Source organism: Lampris incognitus, chromosome 1 (assembly GCF_029633865.1).
Source record: "Lampris incognitus isolate fLamInc1 chromosome 1, fLamInc1.hap2, whole genome shotgun sequence".
Classification (NCBI taxonomy): Eukaryota; Metazoa; Chordata; class Actinopteri; order Lampriformes; family Lampridae; genus Lampris; species Lampris incognitus.
The window spans coordinates 32041985-32061017 of NC_079211.1; the positions used below are offsets into that span (position 1 = coordinate 32041985).

A 19033-nucleotide genomic window follows, 5' to 3' on the forward strand; every position below is an offset into this window, starting at 1 on the left:
TGATGTGTAAGAACAACTTGACCATGTAGATGAGTACCTCTTGGCACTTCTTCCTGTCACACACCACTCTGTTGCACTCACTCACAACCTGCATGCTACTGGTAAATACCCCCCCCCCCCAGGCCATCTCAGTCGATAACTGACATGATGTTCTTTCTGAAGTTACTTTCCAGGGCTGTGATTAGATCAACCAGTGCCAGGCTTGGCACTTTAAGGCCCTTCTCTCCTAGGTTGAGATCAGTGTGCTGTTGGTAGCTTAGAAATTTGTACCGTGGCTCATCAGGGACATCTGTGGTCCAGATGTTACACTCTTCGCAGTGACCACTGGTACTACACTTCTGTACAACCTTACTGCCTATATACCCAGCTGTATAAATCAGTACATTGCCATCATGATCCATTCCAGACGCTGATATCGGTGGTGCCATCACACTCAGCAGGTCCAGCACACACTGTGGAAGGACACCCTCAAGAGGACTAACATAGGACTGCAGCACAGCGTCACTGCTCTGAAAGAACAAAATACATACAATTCTCAAGTTAAAATTTAGCTTATCTTTTACAAATAAAATTGGTCCTTTTATGATGACAAATACAATCGTAAGTTATATCAACATTCATAAATATGGTAAGAGCAGAGCCCTAGAGTCAAAATACGGTTTTCTTCTTGGCAGTTAATTGAACAATAGCACCAACAACAGGGCCTAAGTTGAATAGCCCTACTGTAGAGGTTCCTCAGGGTGCTCCTCTCAGGTGAGAATTGTCTAGACATGCCACTACTGACACATCATATCCTGGATATCTGCTTTTGGCTGTAGCTGAGCACTCTCCCTGACATGCATTTTTGCTCACTCACAACTTGCATGCTACTGGTAAATAACCCCCCCCCCCCACAGGCCTGTTTTGCAAACTGATGTTTGCAAAACAGATGATTGCTCCGACAGTGTGAATTTATTAACACCAAAGAGTCCAACTTCATAATTTCTCATATAACTTAGTTCAGCACCTAAGCCTTTTCTTCCTGACATGCTACTCCTGTCACCTGATATCCTGGATAGCTGATCATGGCTGCAGCGGAGCACTCTCCCTGACCACTCGATTCACACTCTGAGGTTTATTAGGGGGGGAGGGGGAGAGATGGGGCAGTCCATTGGCGCTTCTTGATGGGTAATAAAACACATAGGATATTTTGTAATGCATATGGTGTAAAACATTTATTCAGAGTAACTTCTCCATCAAAGTACTGTAAAAGTAAATAGGTACCAAAGATAACTTACCAAGAATGCCCATGCTGTCAGTATCTGACCAGTCTATTGGCTCCTCCACCTGGTCACCTTTGACTCCTGAGTCACTTGTGTGGACTACAAAATGTACTCCATATGCACTCCGTATGTACTCTGTAGTTTTCCACTTCTCTGTGTGTATGAAACCTCTCACTCACTGCAGACACACATACCCATTGTTCTCATGCGTACCTTCCATGGGGCCACATAGCAACTGTTATCATGCTTTCCTCCCCGTTGCCGCATCCCAGGAACGGCCTGGTACAGCAAAGATAAGTGTAAACAACTTACAGACACTCACGACGCACAGAATGTGATTAACATAGATGTTTCCTGCATTCCTTTGTAAGATTACACCTTAGTTGATGCAGGAAACACAGTGTATGACGCGACGGACTGTTCTATAAAAAAACACTATCTCCAGCTTAGGGGCAGAGCATATCCTCACAGACGAACCTCCGTGTAGCCTTATGTCTCTCCACCTGCAGATGCATTTAAGATTCTCTGTTTGCTCCAATATTTGTCCGATGATTATTCTCCCCAGACGTTGCTGTGGCAAGAGCCCATTAAAGAATAAAGGAAAATCCACGACACTTGTAACTGCTGGATCTACACACAGGATGCATTCCTCGGCTGCTCTACCATCAGAAGTCTCCCTGGCATAGCTGTGCTCTTCCCTGATCAGCTCAGTGTTGATGAAGACCTGGTTACTCTCCTGGGAGGTGTATGTGCCGATCAGCAGCGGGAAGGTGTCAAGGTCCTCCTCACAGTTGGTCTTCTCCAAGTTGTTGAACATCAGACCAGTAGCCAGAGCCCGGTATTCACACTCAGACTGTACAGAGTCAGGGCTGTCACGGTGACCACCATGCCCTGAAAAAACACACACAACCATAATAAAATATAATCTATTATATTATATCACATCACATTACATTATATGTTATAGTACATACCCTTTATGTTTGAGTAGGCATTCTCAAGGCAGTCTTGATTCAGGCGATTGGTCAAAAGGTATGACACATGATGTCGTTCACGGAGATCACCCCAGATCATCTTCAGGCAGATGATGTTGTGCTGCCACCCCTCAACACATGGGATCTGCTTGGCTGCAGGGCAGGCACCAATATGCTTCAGGCGGGGGAGCCACTCCATACACTGGTCATCTCTGAGATAGCAGATCGAAGCTTGTTGGAGTCCTTGAGCTGCTTTGAGTTGAAACAGTTGAACATGCCATCAAAGTTCTCACAGAATGTGGCAGCTGCCATGTAGTTCCTGTGTGTTTGACCAGCGAGCTGTTTGACCTCTGCCAAGGTTTTTATCCCCACAGCAACTGAGTGGCTCAGGACCTGAGTAGCAAACCTGACTCTCATGGAAACAAACGGGGGTAGATAAACATGCTTTCTGGAGAGACGGCAACACATTTGAATGTCCTGTTTGGAGTCATGAGCAAAGAGATCCTCCAGAATGCCCCAGGTGATGCGGACGTCATCCAGTGAGAACCCATGGTTGTGCCAATTGTTGTATATGTTCTTGATCAAGTGTGGTGGATCCCAAAGACAGAATACCCTGGCATCATCGCCATGGAAGTATGGCCTCTCTTTTGTGACTCCAAGACGAGCAAGCATTGCTCGGTTACCAGCACCCTGGTCACAGATGAAAACCATGCACGCCAACCCTGCTGCTCTCAACTCCCAGACTGCCACTAGCAGAAATGATTGAAGACGGGTATGTGGTATGGGCCCACTGGTGAAACAGTATCCAAACAGCTTCTTCCACTTCCGGAACAGCCCTCGTACCATGAATGCAGAGGCATAGTTGGCGATATATGGAGTGCGCTGATCATTGCCAAAACCCTCACATCCATCAATCCTGTCATCAGACTCGTTGTAGTGAACTGACTGTTTCAGAGACATTTCATCTGTGATGATAGTGCAGACCTTGTCTATGGGCATCATGGTCTCTGCAACCTTCTTCATAGTAGCCAGAATGTTTCGGTTTAAGCCAGGCTTGAAATCTGTGGTTTTCATAAGCCTCCGCAGGGTACAGACAGATGGCACTGAGATCATTTTGAAAAGTAGCCTGTAACATTTCGGATTAGCATGGAGCAGCAACAGGAAAAAGGCTTTGTCCTGGATGGTCCAGCGGAAACCAGGAGCCTTATGCTGACTCAGGCGCATCTGTGTGCTGAAGAATGAATAGGACTTGGCTGGTAGGAGTTGCTGCATCTTCTTCAACACTGATTCTTTACTAACCTCCTTCCCTCCCTTCCTCTCCTTCATAAACCTCAGCCTGCACACCTTTGTCTGTAGGCTCCTAATTTTATTCTCCAAGGCTCTCTCCCTCTCCTTGGCAGCAGATTCATGCTGGGATGGCTGGGATAATAGTGGTGAGGAGGGCGCTGGTCAGGCAGTGTCAGGTGCAGTGACACTGTCTCCAGGTAAGACAGGGATAGATTCATGACTGTCTGCCTGAAACACAAAAACAAACTTAAGTTAAACTTCACTGGTCCCCGAATGGAAATTAAGTAGTCATAATTACGGCCATTAACAAAACAATGAAAAAGAAAATACAATAGCTCAAATATGCACTGAGTACATTTTACAAAGTGAATTCAAATGATTAAAAAGGGACTATAAGACTGCAATTTCTTAAATGGATAATATGATTAACATAAGAATAATTTAAACATTAATACAACTACACAATGACAAAATTACTTTTCTTTGGTGGTAAATCCTGTCTCTTTTTTGGTGGCTTTCTCCCTGATTCCAGTGGGGGTGGTGGGTTTGGTGCATGGACTATTGTTGGCACTGCATCCCAATTCAACCCAGCATGGCTACAAGACAATAAATAACATTACAGGAATTACATGTACTCTAAATACATACATTTCAATATGTTTTTAACTTGAGTGTGTAACAATATTTAATCAGTTTATACATACACATCAACTGGCTTCTTGAACTGGTTAGGGTGAAAATACCTACTGCACACCCTGCGGCTCTCATGGAGCCCCTCAAGAGCTTATCCTCATGAGGCTTGCATTGTGCAGGTTCTGCACCCACCTAGCACACCTGTAAAACAAGGCCATAGCTATATAAGTATATGACAACTTCAATATGAACTGTTTACATGGAACATTAGCGTGTAATCAACGCCACTGCCATGTTGATAACTAACTTTATGTTACAAAGTTAGCTGGCACACGACCTGGACCACAGCTAAGCTAGCACTAGCTAGCTAGCTCAGGTAATACTGCACCCCCCCCCCTTGAGGGGGAATTGCAGGGCTATTGTCAAAATTAGCAACCCAGTTTTAAACAGAAATAACGGTTTTGAGGAATTTATTATCAAACACTGTGCATTGTCTGGTTTTATTATATTTATGTTTTTAGTAAGTTGTCAGAATAGGCGGTAACCTTCCTTTCCACAAGCTAACCCTTTGACAAGTCCAGTAAAACTTCAATTTATACACTTTTGTGAAGTTCAAAAAATTACCTGTGAGGATCTTTGGGGAACCGGTGAAAGGCAAGCTCTGGAGATGATGTCGGATAGTTCTGACAGTTAATAGCTGAACAGTTTTCGATTTTTTATTTCCGTGGAATCCGCGGCTGTTTGGCGTTAGTCTTAATGCTGACTGACTGGCCTTGAGATTTCTCCAATTTCAGTCCACAATGGCGGAATCGCCACGTCAGCGCCCTCTTCAGGCTGTTACAGAAAAACGACCGAGTGTCCGCTCTTGTCTTAAATTCTTTGTCGCCAGGTCGAATCCCCGTGTTACCTCTGGCTTGGTCTGACGTCTGCGGGGGGGAAGTCGGATCTGGGTATTTGTCCTGGTCGCTGCACTAGCGCCTCCTCTGGTCGGTCGGGGCACCCACCGGATCGGCAGAGGGGGTGGAGCAGCGACTGGGACGGCTCAAAAGAGCGGAGTAATTGGCCATATACAATTGGGGAGAAAAAGGGGGAAAATTGGAAGAAAAAAAAAAAGCAACCAGCTGAAGGGGGCATATCGCCACCTACCGTACCGGGGTTGGACTTACTTCCGTCAATAAATCGATTCTCTCCCAGTTCTTGTATACAAGGACAACGACAATAGTCCAATTACATGGCATAATCGAGCTATAACCGTGGCTCGACTTAACTGTGCATGTAAACGCATTGATTATAGCGACCGTAGGAAGCGGTCGCTTTTACTGACAAAGCAAGAGATGCAAGATTGAGATGGCTTGGACATGTGTGGACGATGCTGGTTATATTGGGAGAAGGATGCTGAATATGGAGCTGTCAGGGAACAAGAAAAGAGGAAGGCCAAAGAGGAGGTTTATGGATGTGGTAAGGGAGGACATGCAGGTGGCTGGTGTGACAGAGGACGATGCAGAGGACAGGAAGAAATTGAAACATGATCCGCTGTGGCGACCCCTAACGGGGGCAGCCGAACGTAGTAGTAGTAGTAGTAGTAGTAGTAGTAGCTGCACTGGGGGAGCACAGGGGCTCATGGGACTGTTAATGTTCGAGTTATATTGCGATAGTTCATGTTGTCGTTATTGTTGTGATGTTTTTCTGTTTGGGGGGTTCGACTCGGACTGGGTGGACGACCATTTTGCTGACTGGACGACCATTTTACTGACTGACTGACTTTAGGACCGTAAGACTGATGTTTTTAACTGTGACCTCGGGGGAAAGCCATTTGTCGGCAAACATTTTGGGGGCAAAATAAAAGCGCACTACCGGGGTCGTGCGGTGTATGGTACATGGGGGTTGCCATTAAAATGAGATCTATGTCTCTTGCCTCCTTTCACGACAGCTCACCACAAAATGTACAGCGCCACTAATCTAAAGGGCATGGAAAGGGGAGGGGGATACTTTTACAGAGGCTTGTTTTTTGTCAAGATTGTTTTAACCGAGCGTGTGTGGCATCCCCTTGCATCATCTCTCAAATCGATCCCTGATTATAATTTGGCGAAATTGTTCTCTGATTTAAAAAAAAACAACAACCTTGAGTGGCAATCGACAGCTGAGTTGTAAGGTGATGCTCGGTTATAGCTGAGGTTACGTGCAGACACTGAGATGTGAGCAATTGAAACGCCGAGCAAAGCATCATGGGCTGGTGCGCTGTCGGGCGCCATGATTCTCGTAGTTAGTTGGACAGAAAATGGACGCTTTTGCGAAGTTGACGAGATGTTTGAAGCTTCCAAGACGTTCCGTATTATATTTCGACAGTACGTCTCTGTTATAACCACATAGCATGCGAAAGTTCGTATCGGCTTTGACTCGCTGCTGACAGACATAGAGAAGTAAATAAGCAACGCTGTTGACTCGTCGCCGAGGGCGGGCTTGACGCTGCTAACACGGCTAACTTAAGCTAACGCTAAAGCTAGCGCCTGGGCGCTTGTTAGCAAGCTAATAGTAGCCGACTGCTCACAGAAACAACCGCATAGTTTAATTTTAAGCTCAACCAGTACAGAAAGACTAGCCGGACCAGGGTCTATGCCTTAAGGTAAGGATCCAAGACATGTTTTTTTTACGCATTCACTGAACGTTTGCATATGTTTCTCAGTCTCTGTTGACAAAACATTGCCGAGAAATGAAAGAACCAATTGGCTTTTCGGCCCACTGCGTCACTTTCATAGCTAGTTAGGCCTCGTTTTGGTGGGCGCCACAAATTCAGGTTTCATTCGCGGCTACCTCGTCATTTTTGATGGAAAAAACACGTTTAACACATTTAGGCAATTGAACCCTAACGTTAAACGTATTGGCAAATGATATTGATAAGCTGTCTTGTTGGCGTGGGATGGTGGTTTTCCCAGAAATAGTCACCGCTTGAACTGGAAGCATTGCTTGTTAACTCATTTTGTAGCTCGCTATACTCTGCTTGATTCTGTATTGGCAGTATGAATGCATTTAATTTCATGTCATCTGGATCTAACAAACTATGCCCTAATTATAGGTATGGCCCGAATCTGATGTGGAAGGTGCTGGTGATGGCAGAAGGGACTGACATAGGCGAAATGCCCTCCTTTGACCCGATACCAAGTTTTGAAGCTAAAAAGAGACCTAATTCATCGGATGGCAGTGAGTATTTTAATAGGTTTCCTACGGTGGTTCTACTCTTAAGCTTTACATTCATTGTGGGTGTGTCTGAAGGTTTAATCAGAATCATCTTTATTTGGCCATGTTGGCGACTCCAGTTTAGTGACTTTCACTGTATTTGCATAGAATAACAGCACAACAGTCTCAATGAATATATTCAAGGAATGACTATATACAGGTGAAACAGGAAGAAAATAGTACATGGTGCAGAGTGCAAAGACGCTGGAATAAATGTTAGCAGGTTACTTGTATACATAAGGTAGGTGGACATGACAGAATGTGCATGTATACGTACAATACTGTATATACAGCGTGCATGCTTCAGGCCTGCTTTGACTGCAATAATAAAGATATATTACATATTTAAAGTCATATTACAGATTCTATGGACTCTAACACTTACCATTGTGTTGTTAATTGTAGGAGGAGAGCCAATGAGGAAGATGCCTGTATCAAAATTTGGTTCCAAACCGCGATTTGAGCCCGTGCACTTTGTCAGTGGTGGTAGCAGTGGAGGGTCTGGCACTGACGAGAAAGAAAATGATAAGGAGCGCAGGAGGAGTGAGACCTATGCTGTAAGACAGTGGGAGTCTGAACACACTTCATACAGCAGCAGTAGAAGCCAAGGCTCCTCCTCTACACGACCTGCTTTTGACAGAGGGCAGTCATACGGTTCTGACTCTTGGGGTTCCTATAGGGAAAGAGACAGGGAAAGAGACAGAGGCATATCCTCAGGTAGTACAAGTGGCTTTGGTTATGGAGGCAGGGCATCCGCCTCAAACTTCATGGCAAAAACCCAACAGGACTACACAGCCAAATATGAAGCACACAGCTCTCGGAATGCAGATTCCTACTCACAGCCCAGCAGGTTTGATGGATATGGAGGAGGGAAAAGATCAGGTGGCTGGGATTCAGGACGGCAGGGCTTAAGCTACGGTAGTCATCAGGACAGGCCCTCCTCCAGCAGGCCTTTCAGCAGAGTTTACAACAGCCCAGGCAGGAGCAATCCTGCCTTTCCGTCAGGGTCTTCGTCGCAGCCTCTCCCCATATCTCAGGCAACCCTGGAGGAGAAGCAGAGGCTGATCACCAATGTGGCATCTGCACTGGCTGTGTCTTTCAGAGACCCCATGTTCATGACTGGAACAGACTCGCCAAACTACAATTTCATGTTGAGCCGCAGCATCCAAGCCTGCAAGACCAACCCTGAGTATATTTATGTCAACCTGAAAGATATTCCTCAAGCCGACCTGCCGAAGAACAGGAAAGTACCGACAGATGGCTATGCCTGTGAACTGAGATGTCAGTGTGTATATCTTGCCACTGGCTACTCTGGCAGCAAAAATGGGGCCAGAGACCGTGCCTCTGAACAGGCTGTCAAACTCTTTTTGAAACCAGTTGAGGTCCGTATTGTGCAGCGCAAATATAGACAGTCAATTGTCAATGACCTTGTGGTATGTCAGATGCATAGCCCTACCCCAGCCTTCTTGCCTGCACTTCGCAATCCGGAGGATAAACCGACACCCAGCTCAAAGGGCCAATATGAGCCAGACAAAAGAAAACACTGGACTGAGTTTGTAGTTGTAGACAACGCTCACGATGCCATCTGCATACTAAACAACTCTGCCGCCTTTAATCGTATGAAGATTGACTACAAGTTTGACATAGTGCCAAACAGCAGTATGTGGCTATGTAGTGTTTTCTTGCAGGGTGAGCTGGTAGCGCAGGCTAGAGGCACTAAGAAGAGTTCAAAGCATGCAGCAGCTGAAGAGGCAGTGAGGAAACTTCGCATGAACCAGGCAGCACGGCAGCAACAACAGCAGCAGCAGCAGCAGCAGCAACAACAACAATCACATTATTCCAGAGGAAATTATCAATCAGATTCTTCTAGTGGCCGCTTTGGACAACAGGGTACTAGGAAAAAGCACTTGAGTGAGTTGGTGATACTGGAAAACTCTGATAATGCCATATGTATTATTAATGACACTGCTCAGTTTAATAAAGTAGCTGCTGATTACAAGTTCACGGTGTTACCTGACCATCGATGGAGGTGTGAAGTTTACCTCGAGGGCCAGTATGTGGCAGCGGGTATCGGGCCTAAGAAAAGTGTGAAACACATTGCAGCAGAAGAGGCTTTAGCCACATTGAGACAGACACAGGCTGTGGTGAAATCCAACCTCAGGAAGGAGGGTCACACTGACGCTATATCTCGTTACCAGATCTTGGCTCGCTCTGGCGAGGAGGCTACAAAGCAAGAGATTAAAGAGGACAACATTGGAAACCAACTGCTCCGCAAGATGGGCTGGAAGGGTGGCGGTTTAGGTCGAGATGGGGACGGCATTGCAGAGCCAATTAAAGTCAAGGAACAGTTCTCCAGAGAAGGACTGGGGATGGACATGGATAAGCCTGGAAATCAGCTCAGCAAGCGTGACATTGAGGAAATCATCCGAAACTATGCCAGTTCAGAGCGTCAGGATGATTTGCGCTTCTCTACTGATCTCACCAATGATGAACGCAAGCAGATACATCAGATCTCTCAAAAATATGGCCTGCGGAGCAAGTCGTATGGACAGGGCAGGCAACGGTTTCTTGTCGTCAGTCGTAAAGTACATAAAGACCAGCTCATTGGTCAGCTGTTACAAGAGGGGCAGGTGGGACGTTATGAGCTGGTAAAACCTCAGGCCTCTCACTGATTTGCATGCAGAGCTCTCAAAAACTCACTGGCTTGGACCTAAGAACAGAAAACACAAGTATAAAAAGTATTGTTAATACTTTTGTGAGACAAATGTACATCAGTAGGTCATTTTTGGGACACACTTCAATGGTTTCTGCATTCCTTTGCCATTAAAATATAGTTATAAGTATATTTAGCATCAGCAGGGGCTTTTGGATAAGAAGTCATTTTTTTAACATCTTTTGTTCCTTCCATTCCGCAAGTCCCGTTTGGTTCACTCACACAAGATTTTGTGTGCTTTGTGCTATCCTATCTTGTCCTGATAATGTTTGTTAATTCTTAATTAAAATGAGGTGTTTGTTGTCAAAATTCACTTTTTCCTTAAGTGTTAACTTGGCTACAAAATGAACTGGGCTGAATGTGCATCTTTTTCCAATTATGGCTTCATGTCATGGACACCGACACATCAGACAGCACGGCAACATCTGATCTGCTCATACCAGTTGCACTGTATTGATAAATATTTCTTCCACAGGACTACTTGCAATGTTTGCTGTCATAGCTGCAGATGATTCTAAAAGTTAACGTTGGCATCATGAGTGGAAATACAACCTTCACATGAAAAAAGTGTGTTAAGCTGTGATCTTTGTTAAATGTCAGATGTATTGGTTTATGTGGATACAGTAATCTTGTCTGCTTGTTTTCACAGCTGTAATAACTGAATAAATTAAAACCATTCACAGCCTAAAATGACTGAGATGCATGTTTCTGATGAACTTAAAAGGCCAAAAATAACTGACACATATTTATTTTATTTACAATAAGAAAATGTACAATTTGTTACATGGGTTACCAGTGCAAAGTTTTATATTCTGAAAGTAGTGCCTTGGAAAATGACACATTAGCAAACATGTTCAGACAGTATTACCAGCTTAGTCTTTATGAAGGCTGATAAGTAAAGACTTGAAATTAGCATAGCATTACTCCAACATCTTGGTATATTGTCAGCATTGTGAAGTTCTGCACATGATGCAAGTGTATGCTGTGAAAGGGTGCATAATGTCCATTTCTCTCACACTTGACCTGCTACAGAGCCTTGATGAATCTTGAGACGTGCATGTTCATTTTTTTCCTAACATCTGAATCAAAGTAATGGCTTTTAAGTGTAGATTTGAAACAACGACTGGTACTCTAGTCTGACATACCCAAAAAGTGCTGATTGAGTGACAACTTGTTAGAGGAAGAGATGTTAATGCCAGGTTAATGTTTTATCCTGAAGCACATTTCTCTTGTTCTTACCCATCATGCTATTCCCTCTCAAAGGCAAAAAGAAAAAAAGGAAAAAAAACCCCCACAAGGAAAACATGCCCATTAATGCTATTCCATTGAAATATATGCAGTCTGTGGATCCCCACAGCAAGAACACCTAATTATCAACACCATATCATTCAACTGACTTATTTGGTGGTGAGCGAAACACCCATATCAACAAGTACAAAAGTGACAGATGATAAACTTGGGCTAACCTTTTGATAAAAAGTAATCAAGAGGGTGGGGCATGTAACAAGTAACCCAGATATAACAAGGTACATTTACTTTAACAAACATACGCAATTGCCCAACAACAGCACTCCAAGAGGGAATGCCACACCACAACAGCATACACACTTAGCAATAGCATGGGGACAGAGATATGAGACTTATAAGATGTGTCATCTTATTTCTGATTTCATGATCTGTAGTTTCTTTTGATTTCGGGCTGGACATTGTTCATACTTAGTGAACAATCACAGGGGTCAACAGTCACGCCAGCTCTGTTCGACGATAGCAGAAACCCTCTTCTCATACTCTCGCTTGTTCTCTTGGTACAGTTGGGCTGCCTGGCTGTTGGCTGGGCTGTTTGGGTTTGGCTCATCCAATAAAGACTAAATATTGAGTGAAAAGAACAGCAGTGAGGATGGTTTTATAGTAGCTTTATTACATTATCACAGATTTCAATCAACTGAGGAATAAACAACTTTCACATGCACAAAATCATCCGATAGCTTGATCTACTAGGGCATGACGGTAAAAGAAAATGTAAGGGAAGTATATGTGACTTGTTCACAAAATTAAAAACTGGTCATTTGTCATGGAATGCCCTCATAAACCAGTGTCTGCTGTATATCTATATCAACAAATGTCGGGAATACCTGTATTGAAGTTAAAATTGAAGAAACATCATAAGTTGGACTCCAACGATTCTGAAGAATGTCTAAACATATGCTTCCATCTGCATACACTGTAACAGAGTGTATAAAACAAGATTACAAAACAGCTGATTCAGGTACAAAAGAACTGAGCAAATGTAACCACTGGCATTTTACATCAAATATTCTATTAAAAGTATATTGTAAAAATTTTTTTTAGCAATATTTCTTCCAATCTTAAAAGGTCTTATTCAACTCTTAAAGTGATACTGACATCAAAATCTGAAAATTCCTATTGATAGGCTATGTTCCGAGTTGGAATGTGACCACGGAGACATTCAGCGGTCAAAACAGCGCATCTGCGGCCACTTGAGAGAGATCTGTGATTGACTGCAGATGGTGTCCAATGACAAGTTGTGCCGGTGGATACGTAGACACCAGTCAATTTGCATATAGGGTTACACAGCCCTCTATACTACATATGAGAGCTGTGGATAACTGGATCCATGTCAAACGTCACCGCGCTACCGCTCATGTTTAAAACCCTAAAATAAAAACTTTATATCCACGTACCTGTGTGTTATTGTTGTCTGTAACAGATTTTGAGTCATTAAGTCAAAATACTCACCGAATTGTGATATTAATCGACGTTTATCGGTCAGTTAACATGTCGGCGGACATGAGCAGTAGCGTGGTGACATTTGACATGGATCCACCCACCCAGGAAGACAGTAGCCAATAGCTTTGAATTCATAAAACCACACCTATTTTCGGTTGTGACTCAAACTCCCAATGTTAAAAAATGTGTTCAGAAAGGGCATGTTGGTCTCTTTTTTTTTGGTTTGGAAAAGAGCCTCTCTCCTAAAGATTATGTCCATCGTACCCCTGATATACGTTCAGGCTCAACCTATACTCTGAAGAACAGGTGGGTAAAATATGATAAGAGGAGCAACAATACTGGAAACATATGTAGTGCAGGAATGGCTATCTACTAGGTAACTATAGTACACACAAATTGTTGTTGAACGTAAGACAGCAAATGACATTCAACTTTATGAAATTGTATATCGTTTTGCTGGGTGTTACAATAAGATCCGTTGCCCAATCTCAAAGGATAAAGGTAGCAATGATCCATATCGAAAGAGTATAGCTAGATTCTCGTATGATGCTGTTGCTCTCCACGTATAAGTCCACAGCTAGCTGGCTTGGGCATAAACAACCATTACATTACTTTAATCTGGGAACACAGCAGAAGATGCAGAGGCTTATTATAACCCAGATTTGGCCATGATGACTGATTTTTAAAAGCAGGACATTTGGCACGTTATCTGATCTAAGGTTTAAGATTATTGCTCAACTCCTAATCGAGCCTCTGACTAGTCAATGCTTTTACGATTATATCAAATATGTTTGATTTTTGTGACTGGAATCTGGACAAGTCTGTGCCCAATGGCTCATTGCCCACTGCACCTCTACGACTGCAGTTGTAACCGGTGTGCACATCTACAACTGTAATCCATGAACTTCAGCTGACTTTTCCCCAGTTGATTAGGACTTCTAGTGGTTCCCAGCTTTAACTGCTAATCGTTAAGTGACCACAGCAGTCATTATCTGCTCTCCTTTACTTCCTTGTCACCTGATGTAGGTTTATGGCACAAGCGCCAGCTATGCCTGTAAGTGTGAGGATATTCTTACATAATATACTGAAAATATCCCAGGAATGCAAATACTAACCATTTGGATGAAACATTTTGGATACAAAACGCACTGTTGGAGGTTTATTTGGATACTCCTCTGTGAATTCAATGGTGAGCTTGAAGGTTCCTATGGATAAGAAATGACAACAGAATGCTGATCACAATATATGGCTTTAGTATGTACAATATACCAAACTTGATGACATGGAGACACCCAAGGGAAGTTTCACTCTGTTAGCTATTATGCTTTTCCTTATAAGTGTTGTATGAATATTTTGTGAACATGAACCTTCCCATCATCAACACACCAATGACCCGTGGAATACTAACTTAACAATCAAGAGACCAGAAGGGGTGAAACAGATAATGGGGGATATATAGCAAATTGTTCAGACCTAACACAAGGCTTTCTTACAGTATGTGGACCACTATGTGTTGTCTTGTATGAAAACATAGCATAAAACCAATGCAATTACATGAAGATGTGAAAATTTGTCATGGCCAACACAAGGGCGAATCTGTTAGCACCCAGTTGTCAAAAGCTAAAAATAAACAAACAAATAAATAAATAGATAAATAAATAAGGCCAATTGTGTCAGTGGTCACATAGCAAGAAACACTTCATGATAAACCTCATTGGTCTCAGATCAGCATTGCTAGAATTTTTAAAGAGCCCCTACAATTACAGCGCCTGATATTGTTTCTAGATATTTCATTACTCAACCATAACTACTACTACTTTCGGCTGCTCCCGTTAGGGGTCGCCACAGCGGATCATCTGTTTCCATTTCTTCCTGTCTTCTGCATCTTCCTCTGTCACACCAGCCACCTGCATGTCTTCCCTCACCACATCCATAAACCTCCTCTTGGCCTTCCTCTTTTCCTTTTCCCTGGCAGCTCCATATTCAGCATCCATCTCCCAATATACCCAGCATCTCTCCTCCACACACGTCCAAGCCATCTCAATCTTGCCTCTCTTGCTTTGTCTCCAAACCGTCCAACTTGAGCGGTCCCTCTAATATAATCAATCCTAATCCTGTCCTTCTTCGTCACGCCCAGTGAAAATTTTAGCATCTTCAACTCTGCCACCTCCAGCTCCGCCTCCTGTATTTTCGTCAGTGCCACTGTCTCCAAACCATATAACATAGCTGGTCTCACAACCACCTTGTAAACCTTCCCTTTAACTCTTACTGGTACCCTTCTGTCACAAATCACTCCTGACACTCTTCTCCACCCACTCCAACCCTGCCTGCACGCTCTTCTTCACCTCTCTCCTGCACTCCCTGTTACTTTGGACAGTTGACCCCAAGTATTTAAACTCATATGCCTTCATCACCTCCACTCCTTGCATCCTGACCATTCCACTGTCCTCCCTCTCATTCACACATAGGTATTTCGTCTTGCTCCTACTGACTTTCATTCTTCTTCTCTCCAGTATATACCTCCACCTCTCCAGGCTCTCCTCAACCCACTCAACCATAACTACCATATAGCAAAAAGGGATTGCAAAGAGGCACAATTTTTTTTAATTCTATATGACTTTAAATGAATTCCTTATTCCATTATATCCCAATAGTCATTTGCATTAATTAACCAAATTGTGTCTCCTGCTCTTGATTGCACAACTACGTATATGCTGCAGTTGTACTGTAAAGGATACTCCAAATTTTAAGACTGGCACCTCTTTTAAAAACCGATTCAAAATTTTCTGCACATGCCATTGGACTAACAAACTCTTGGGTTTTACCATTCATAAGATGCAGCTCAGCCATGATTCAATATCCCTTAACTGCTTCACAAACAAGCCACTACCTGAAAGGCATCAATCAGAATAACATAACTGCATACGCCGTGTTATATACAATATTCGGCGCCAGCGTCAGACCAAACCAAATCAAACCTCCCCCCTACCTTCATGTTCTTGGCTACGATTTCGTTCATTTGGAATATTGATTTTTACAGTATAGTTATTCTACTAACATTAGTAATGTATTCAGCTTGGTAAGGAGTTATTTCGTCAATCCGGTGAGTAACCTAAACTCATGTAACGTAATTATTCGCAATCAACTCTTAAGTGTTTTTTTTTGCTAGCTGTCCTGCTATTACTAGCTACCTCACCTACCTCACATTCACTAACATGCACACACAGACGGACCAGCTTCCAAAGCAAAGCACAGAGAAACTCGGATTACAACACACACAAAGGGAGTGTGACTTCATTCTCTGATCAGCACACCATTACCTCCATTATCTCTTTACATAGCAAATAGTTGTTTGTTGCTATATTAATGTTTGGAATCTTGCATATAGCACCTTTAACATTCAGATGGACAAAAAAAAGGTGTAGTCTGCAATGTTTTCCAGATGATTGTTGTACTGTACCAAGGTTGAGCAAATGTTTAATAATAACAATACAACTTAGTTGGCACAGGTTATTTGGGAATTAAGGGTTGCAATCACTCAACTTTTGAGAGAACTTACCATCTTCAAAAGGTGTTCCTTCTGGTCTAAAATAAATACGAGAAACACAACAGCTTTTAAATTGCAAAGCTCAATCTTAAAATATCCTACTGCATAGTAGCAAATCTCATACCAATTCACATGAACTACATTGTGAAAACATATAAACCAATTTATTGATTGAACCTCAAGTCCAAAAACATGTATCTATGAATTGACAACTGATTGACAATGCATTCGTCAAACTTTATTTGTTTGTTTGTAATTAAATCAACTGTACTTACCCAAAAATGACAGCATTCCATACCATGATATTGTTCTCTGATGGGGCCCCGCTAACCCCAGCTGGAGGATCTTCTTGCAGCCTGAGAACATACAATCATTAGGGAGCATCTTAAAAGGATCATGAGCACAGGAAAAATGTTTAGAAGTCAAAAGCACCGAATATGACTGTGGACAGAGCAGAGGCTGGTTAGACAGTACCAAGTCTTTAACTATACATTCTAAACGCAGTGTGTTTAAGCGAGGTGTTTGCTATGGTTCATAAGCAAACGAATGAATGAATAAAAACTACAACCAAAGTATCAATACACATGAAGTACCATCTTGAGCACGTCGAAATGTTCAAATGACCCAACAAAGTGTATTAATGACAACTTCGATAAAACACTGGAACTTTATTTATTAAACATTTAATCCCGGAATCCATGGATTTCGCCTTTTAAAAGGATTCAAATAAAGTCAGCACGACACCACGAGCACGTGTGTGGAGAGGTAAAGCCTTTAATGTTCAAATCTGCACAAACCGGGTATTATCGGAGTTCAGAGGACGACACATGCAAGAATATGAAATATCGAGACGGCAAGGAAATGAATGGATCACTCGGGCCTACTGTATGCAAGCAAAGTAGATTAAACCTATGGTGTACGTTTGATATAAAACGTCACAATACACACCAGAGCCAACTATTCGTCCAATAACATTGTGTTCACCTAGCGATACAGATTGGTCCAAGTAGTTGGCGTCAAAACTAAATGTTCAATAAGAACATAACTCGAAATGACGGTTGAGTGTTGGCAAAAATAATTAGCCTTGTGTTAAATGGAATAGCAGACGTTAATAGCATTCCCCACGAATACCTACACCGGCTAACGCTAGCGTAAAACAGACAGCTAACATTAGTTAATGTTGAGAACTTAACGTCATTCTCCATTGTCGATTAAATGTTTCTTATCAAACGTGTTTGTCTTTGTAGTAAAGACAAACACACCATTGGGAGCCACAACAGTAGGTATGTCGGTAGTTAACGCTATACTTTACGCGGTGTAGTTTACACAACGTCAACTGACCCTAGCTTGCTAATGTTAGCTGCGACTCGCTCATTTGTTTTCTCTTTGCTTACCGTTTAAAATCTCTCATTAAACGGCGTCTTGCTGGAGTCGACATTTTCCTCACGCTAAAACCCAAGTCGTTTTCATAAACCTAATCGGGCAATCTGTGAAAGAATACGTTTTGGTGTTATATTTTCTTCAAAACCCAGCCTGCTAGCGGTTGCCAGTTTGTCAAATATTTGGCTGCTTCCAGCGTTCTCAAGCGATATAGGGTGCTACCACCTTAGCCAACAGAGGAGTTTCACCGTCACATACACAAAGTTGCAGCGCATAATAAAAATATATGAACGGAAATAAGAAGCTCAATTACAATTACAATTTAAGAGAGGCTTCCACTTTGAGCAATGATTTTCAGACCGATATGATTTCAAAATAAGACTGTTTTTCAAAACGTATCCCCGTCTCTACACTTGTACCGTTCCAGCAGAAGTTACGTCATGTGTTTAGCACCCTTATCTGGAGGCCGTCAAAGGTTCCTGGGATCGTCCAAATGTTTTCATAAAGGCCTTATTTTCCTGAAGTACATTTTCTTTCTACGTCGCATCAATACTATTTTAACGCTGTATATTCCTTCTCAGAGACAACCAAGAACATGATAAAACCAATGGAAATACGAGTTGTCAACGATTAGGGTTTTTTTTCTACTTCTAGGGGGACATATTGTAGTATTTTGCAGGCACATTGGATGACCACTAGATGGTGATTATTTGCAGAGTATAGCAAAAAAAACCCAACACCGGCCAAATTGAGTAGCCCGAGTAACATTATTATTTTGTCGATACTTGATATTAACTAGAATTGACAGAAGTACAAAAAGCAAAACAAAAAAAACATTTTTTTTCTTCGCGCTAACAGTATAAGTTTACCTACTACTGCAGTGTATATGTCAGTCCCATATGGTCTAGCGGTTAGGATTCCTGGTTTTCACCCAGGCGGCCCGGGTTCGACTCCCGGTATGGGAACTAAGATTTTTCCCATCCTACTGTACATTGATAACACGCATTAATCAACATCAGTCATAATCAATTACAGAATAGCTACTAATAAAGGTCAGCCATACTTAGAAATTATTACTACGTAGAACTTAACAAGACGACTGACTAGGAAAACCTGATGGTCATTAGTTCCACAACAACCAGGCCCCGCCCGGTACGAAGCCGCCCATCACACAGAACGTCTGCAAGTACCCTTAGGTTATTACTGTAGCCATGCAACAGACAGTCCAACAATAACCCGGTCCATCATCGCTTGC

The 19033-nt window shown here is 42.7% G+C and overlaps 2 protein-coding genes and 1 non-coding gene across 9 annotated transcripts; 2 read left to right on the forward strand and 1 right to left on the reverse strand.

Annotated features, from left to right (window-relative positions):
* The first annotated feature begins 6138 nt into the window (after window positions 1-6138).
* On the forward strand, window positions 6139-10782 carry nkrf (NFKB repressing factor). Its single transcript, XM_056285543.1, has 3 exons — window positions 6139-6779; window positions 7230-7354; window positions 7796-10782. The coding sequence occupies exons 2-3, from the start codon at window positions 7246-7248 to the stop codon at window positions 10060-10062; spliced, it is 2376 nt and encodes a 791-aa protein (XP_056141518.1). The 5' UTR covers window positions 6139-6779; window positions 7230-7245; the 3' UTR covers window positions 10063-10782.
* A 61-nt stretch (window positions 10783-10843) lies between these two features.
* On the reverse strand, window positions 10844-18986 carry ube2a (ubiquitin-conjugating enzyme E2A (RAD6 homolog)). 7 transcript variants are annotated; one of them, XM_056278522.1, is made up of 7 exons: window positions 18883-18969; window positions 17793-17885; window positions 16674-16754; window positions 16411-16436; window positions 13967-14056; window positions 12236-12324; window positions 10844-11968 (listed from the first exon to the last, which is right to left on the reverse strand). In XM_056278522.1, exons 2-7 carry the CDS (start codon window positions 17834-17836, stop codon window positions 11840-11842), a joined length of 459 nt encoding a protein of 152 aa, XP_056134497.1. In that variant the 5' UTR covers window positions 17837-17885; window positions 18883-18969; the 3' UTR covers window positions 10844-11839. The 7 variants fall into 7 exon arrangements, with proteins under 7 accessions (XP_056134497.1, XP_056134419.1, XP_056134655.1 ...); XM_056278444.1 differs by lacking the exon at window positions 18883-18969 and adding an exon at window positions 18842-18860; XM_056278680.1 differs by lacking the exon at window positions 18883-18969 and adding an exon at window positions 18198-18384.
* On the forward strand, window positions 18672-18743 carry trnae-uuc (transfer RNA glutamic acid (anticodon UUC)). Its single transcript has one exon. It is a non-coding gene; the product is annotated as a tRNA-Glu (tRNA).
* Window positions 18987-19033: the final 47 nt, after the last annotated feature.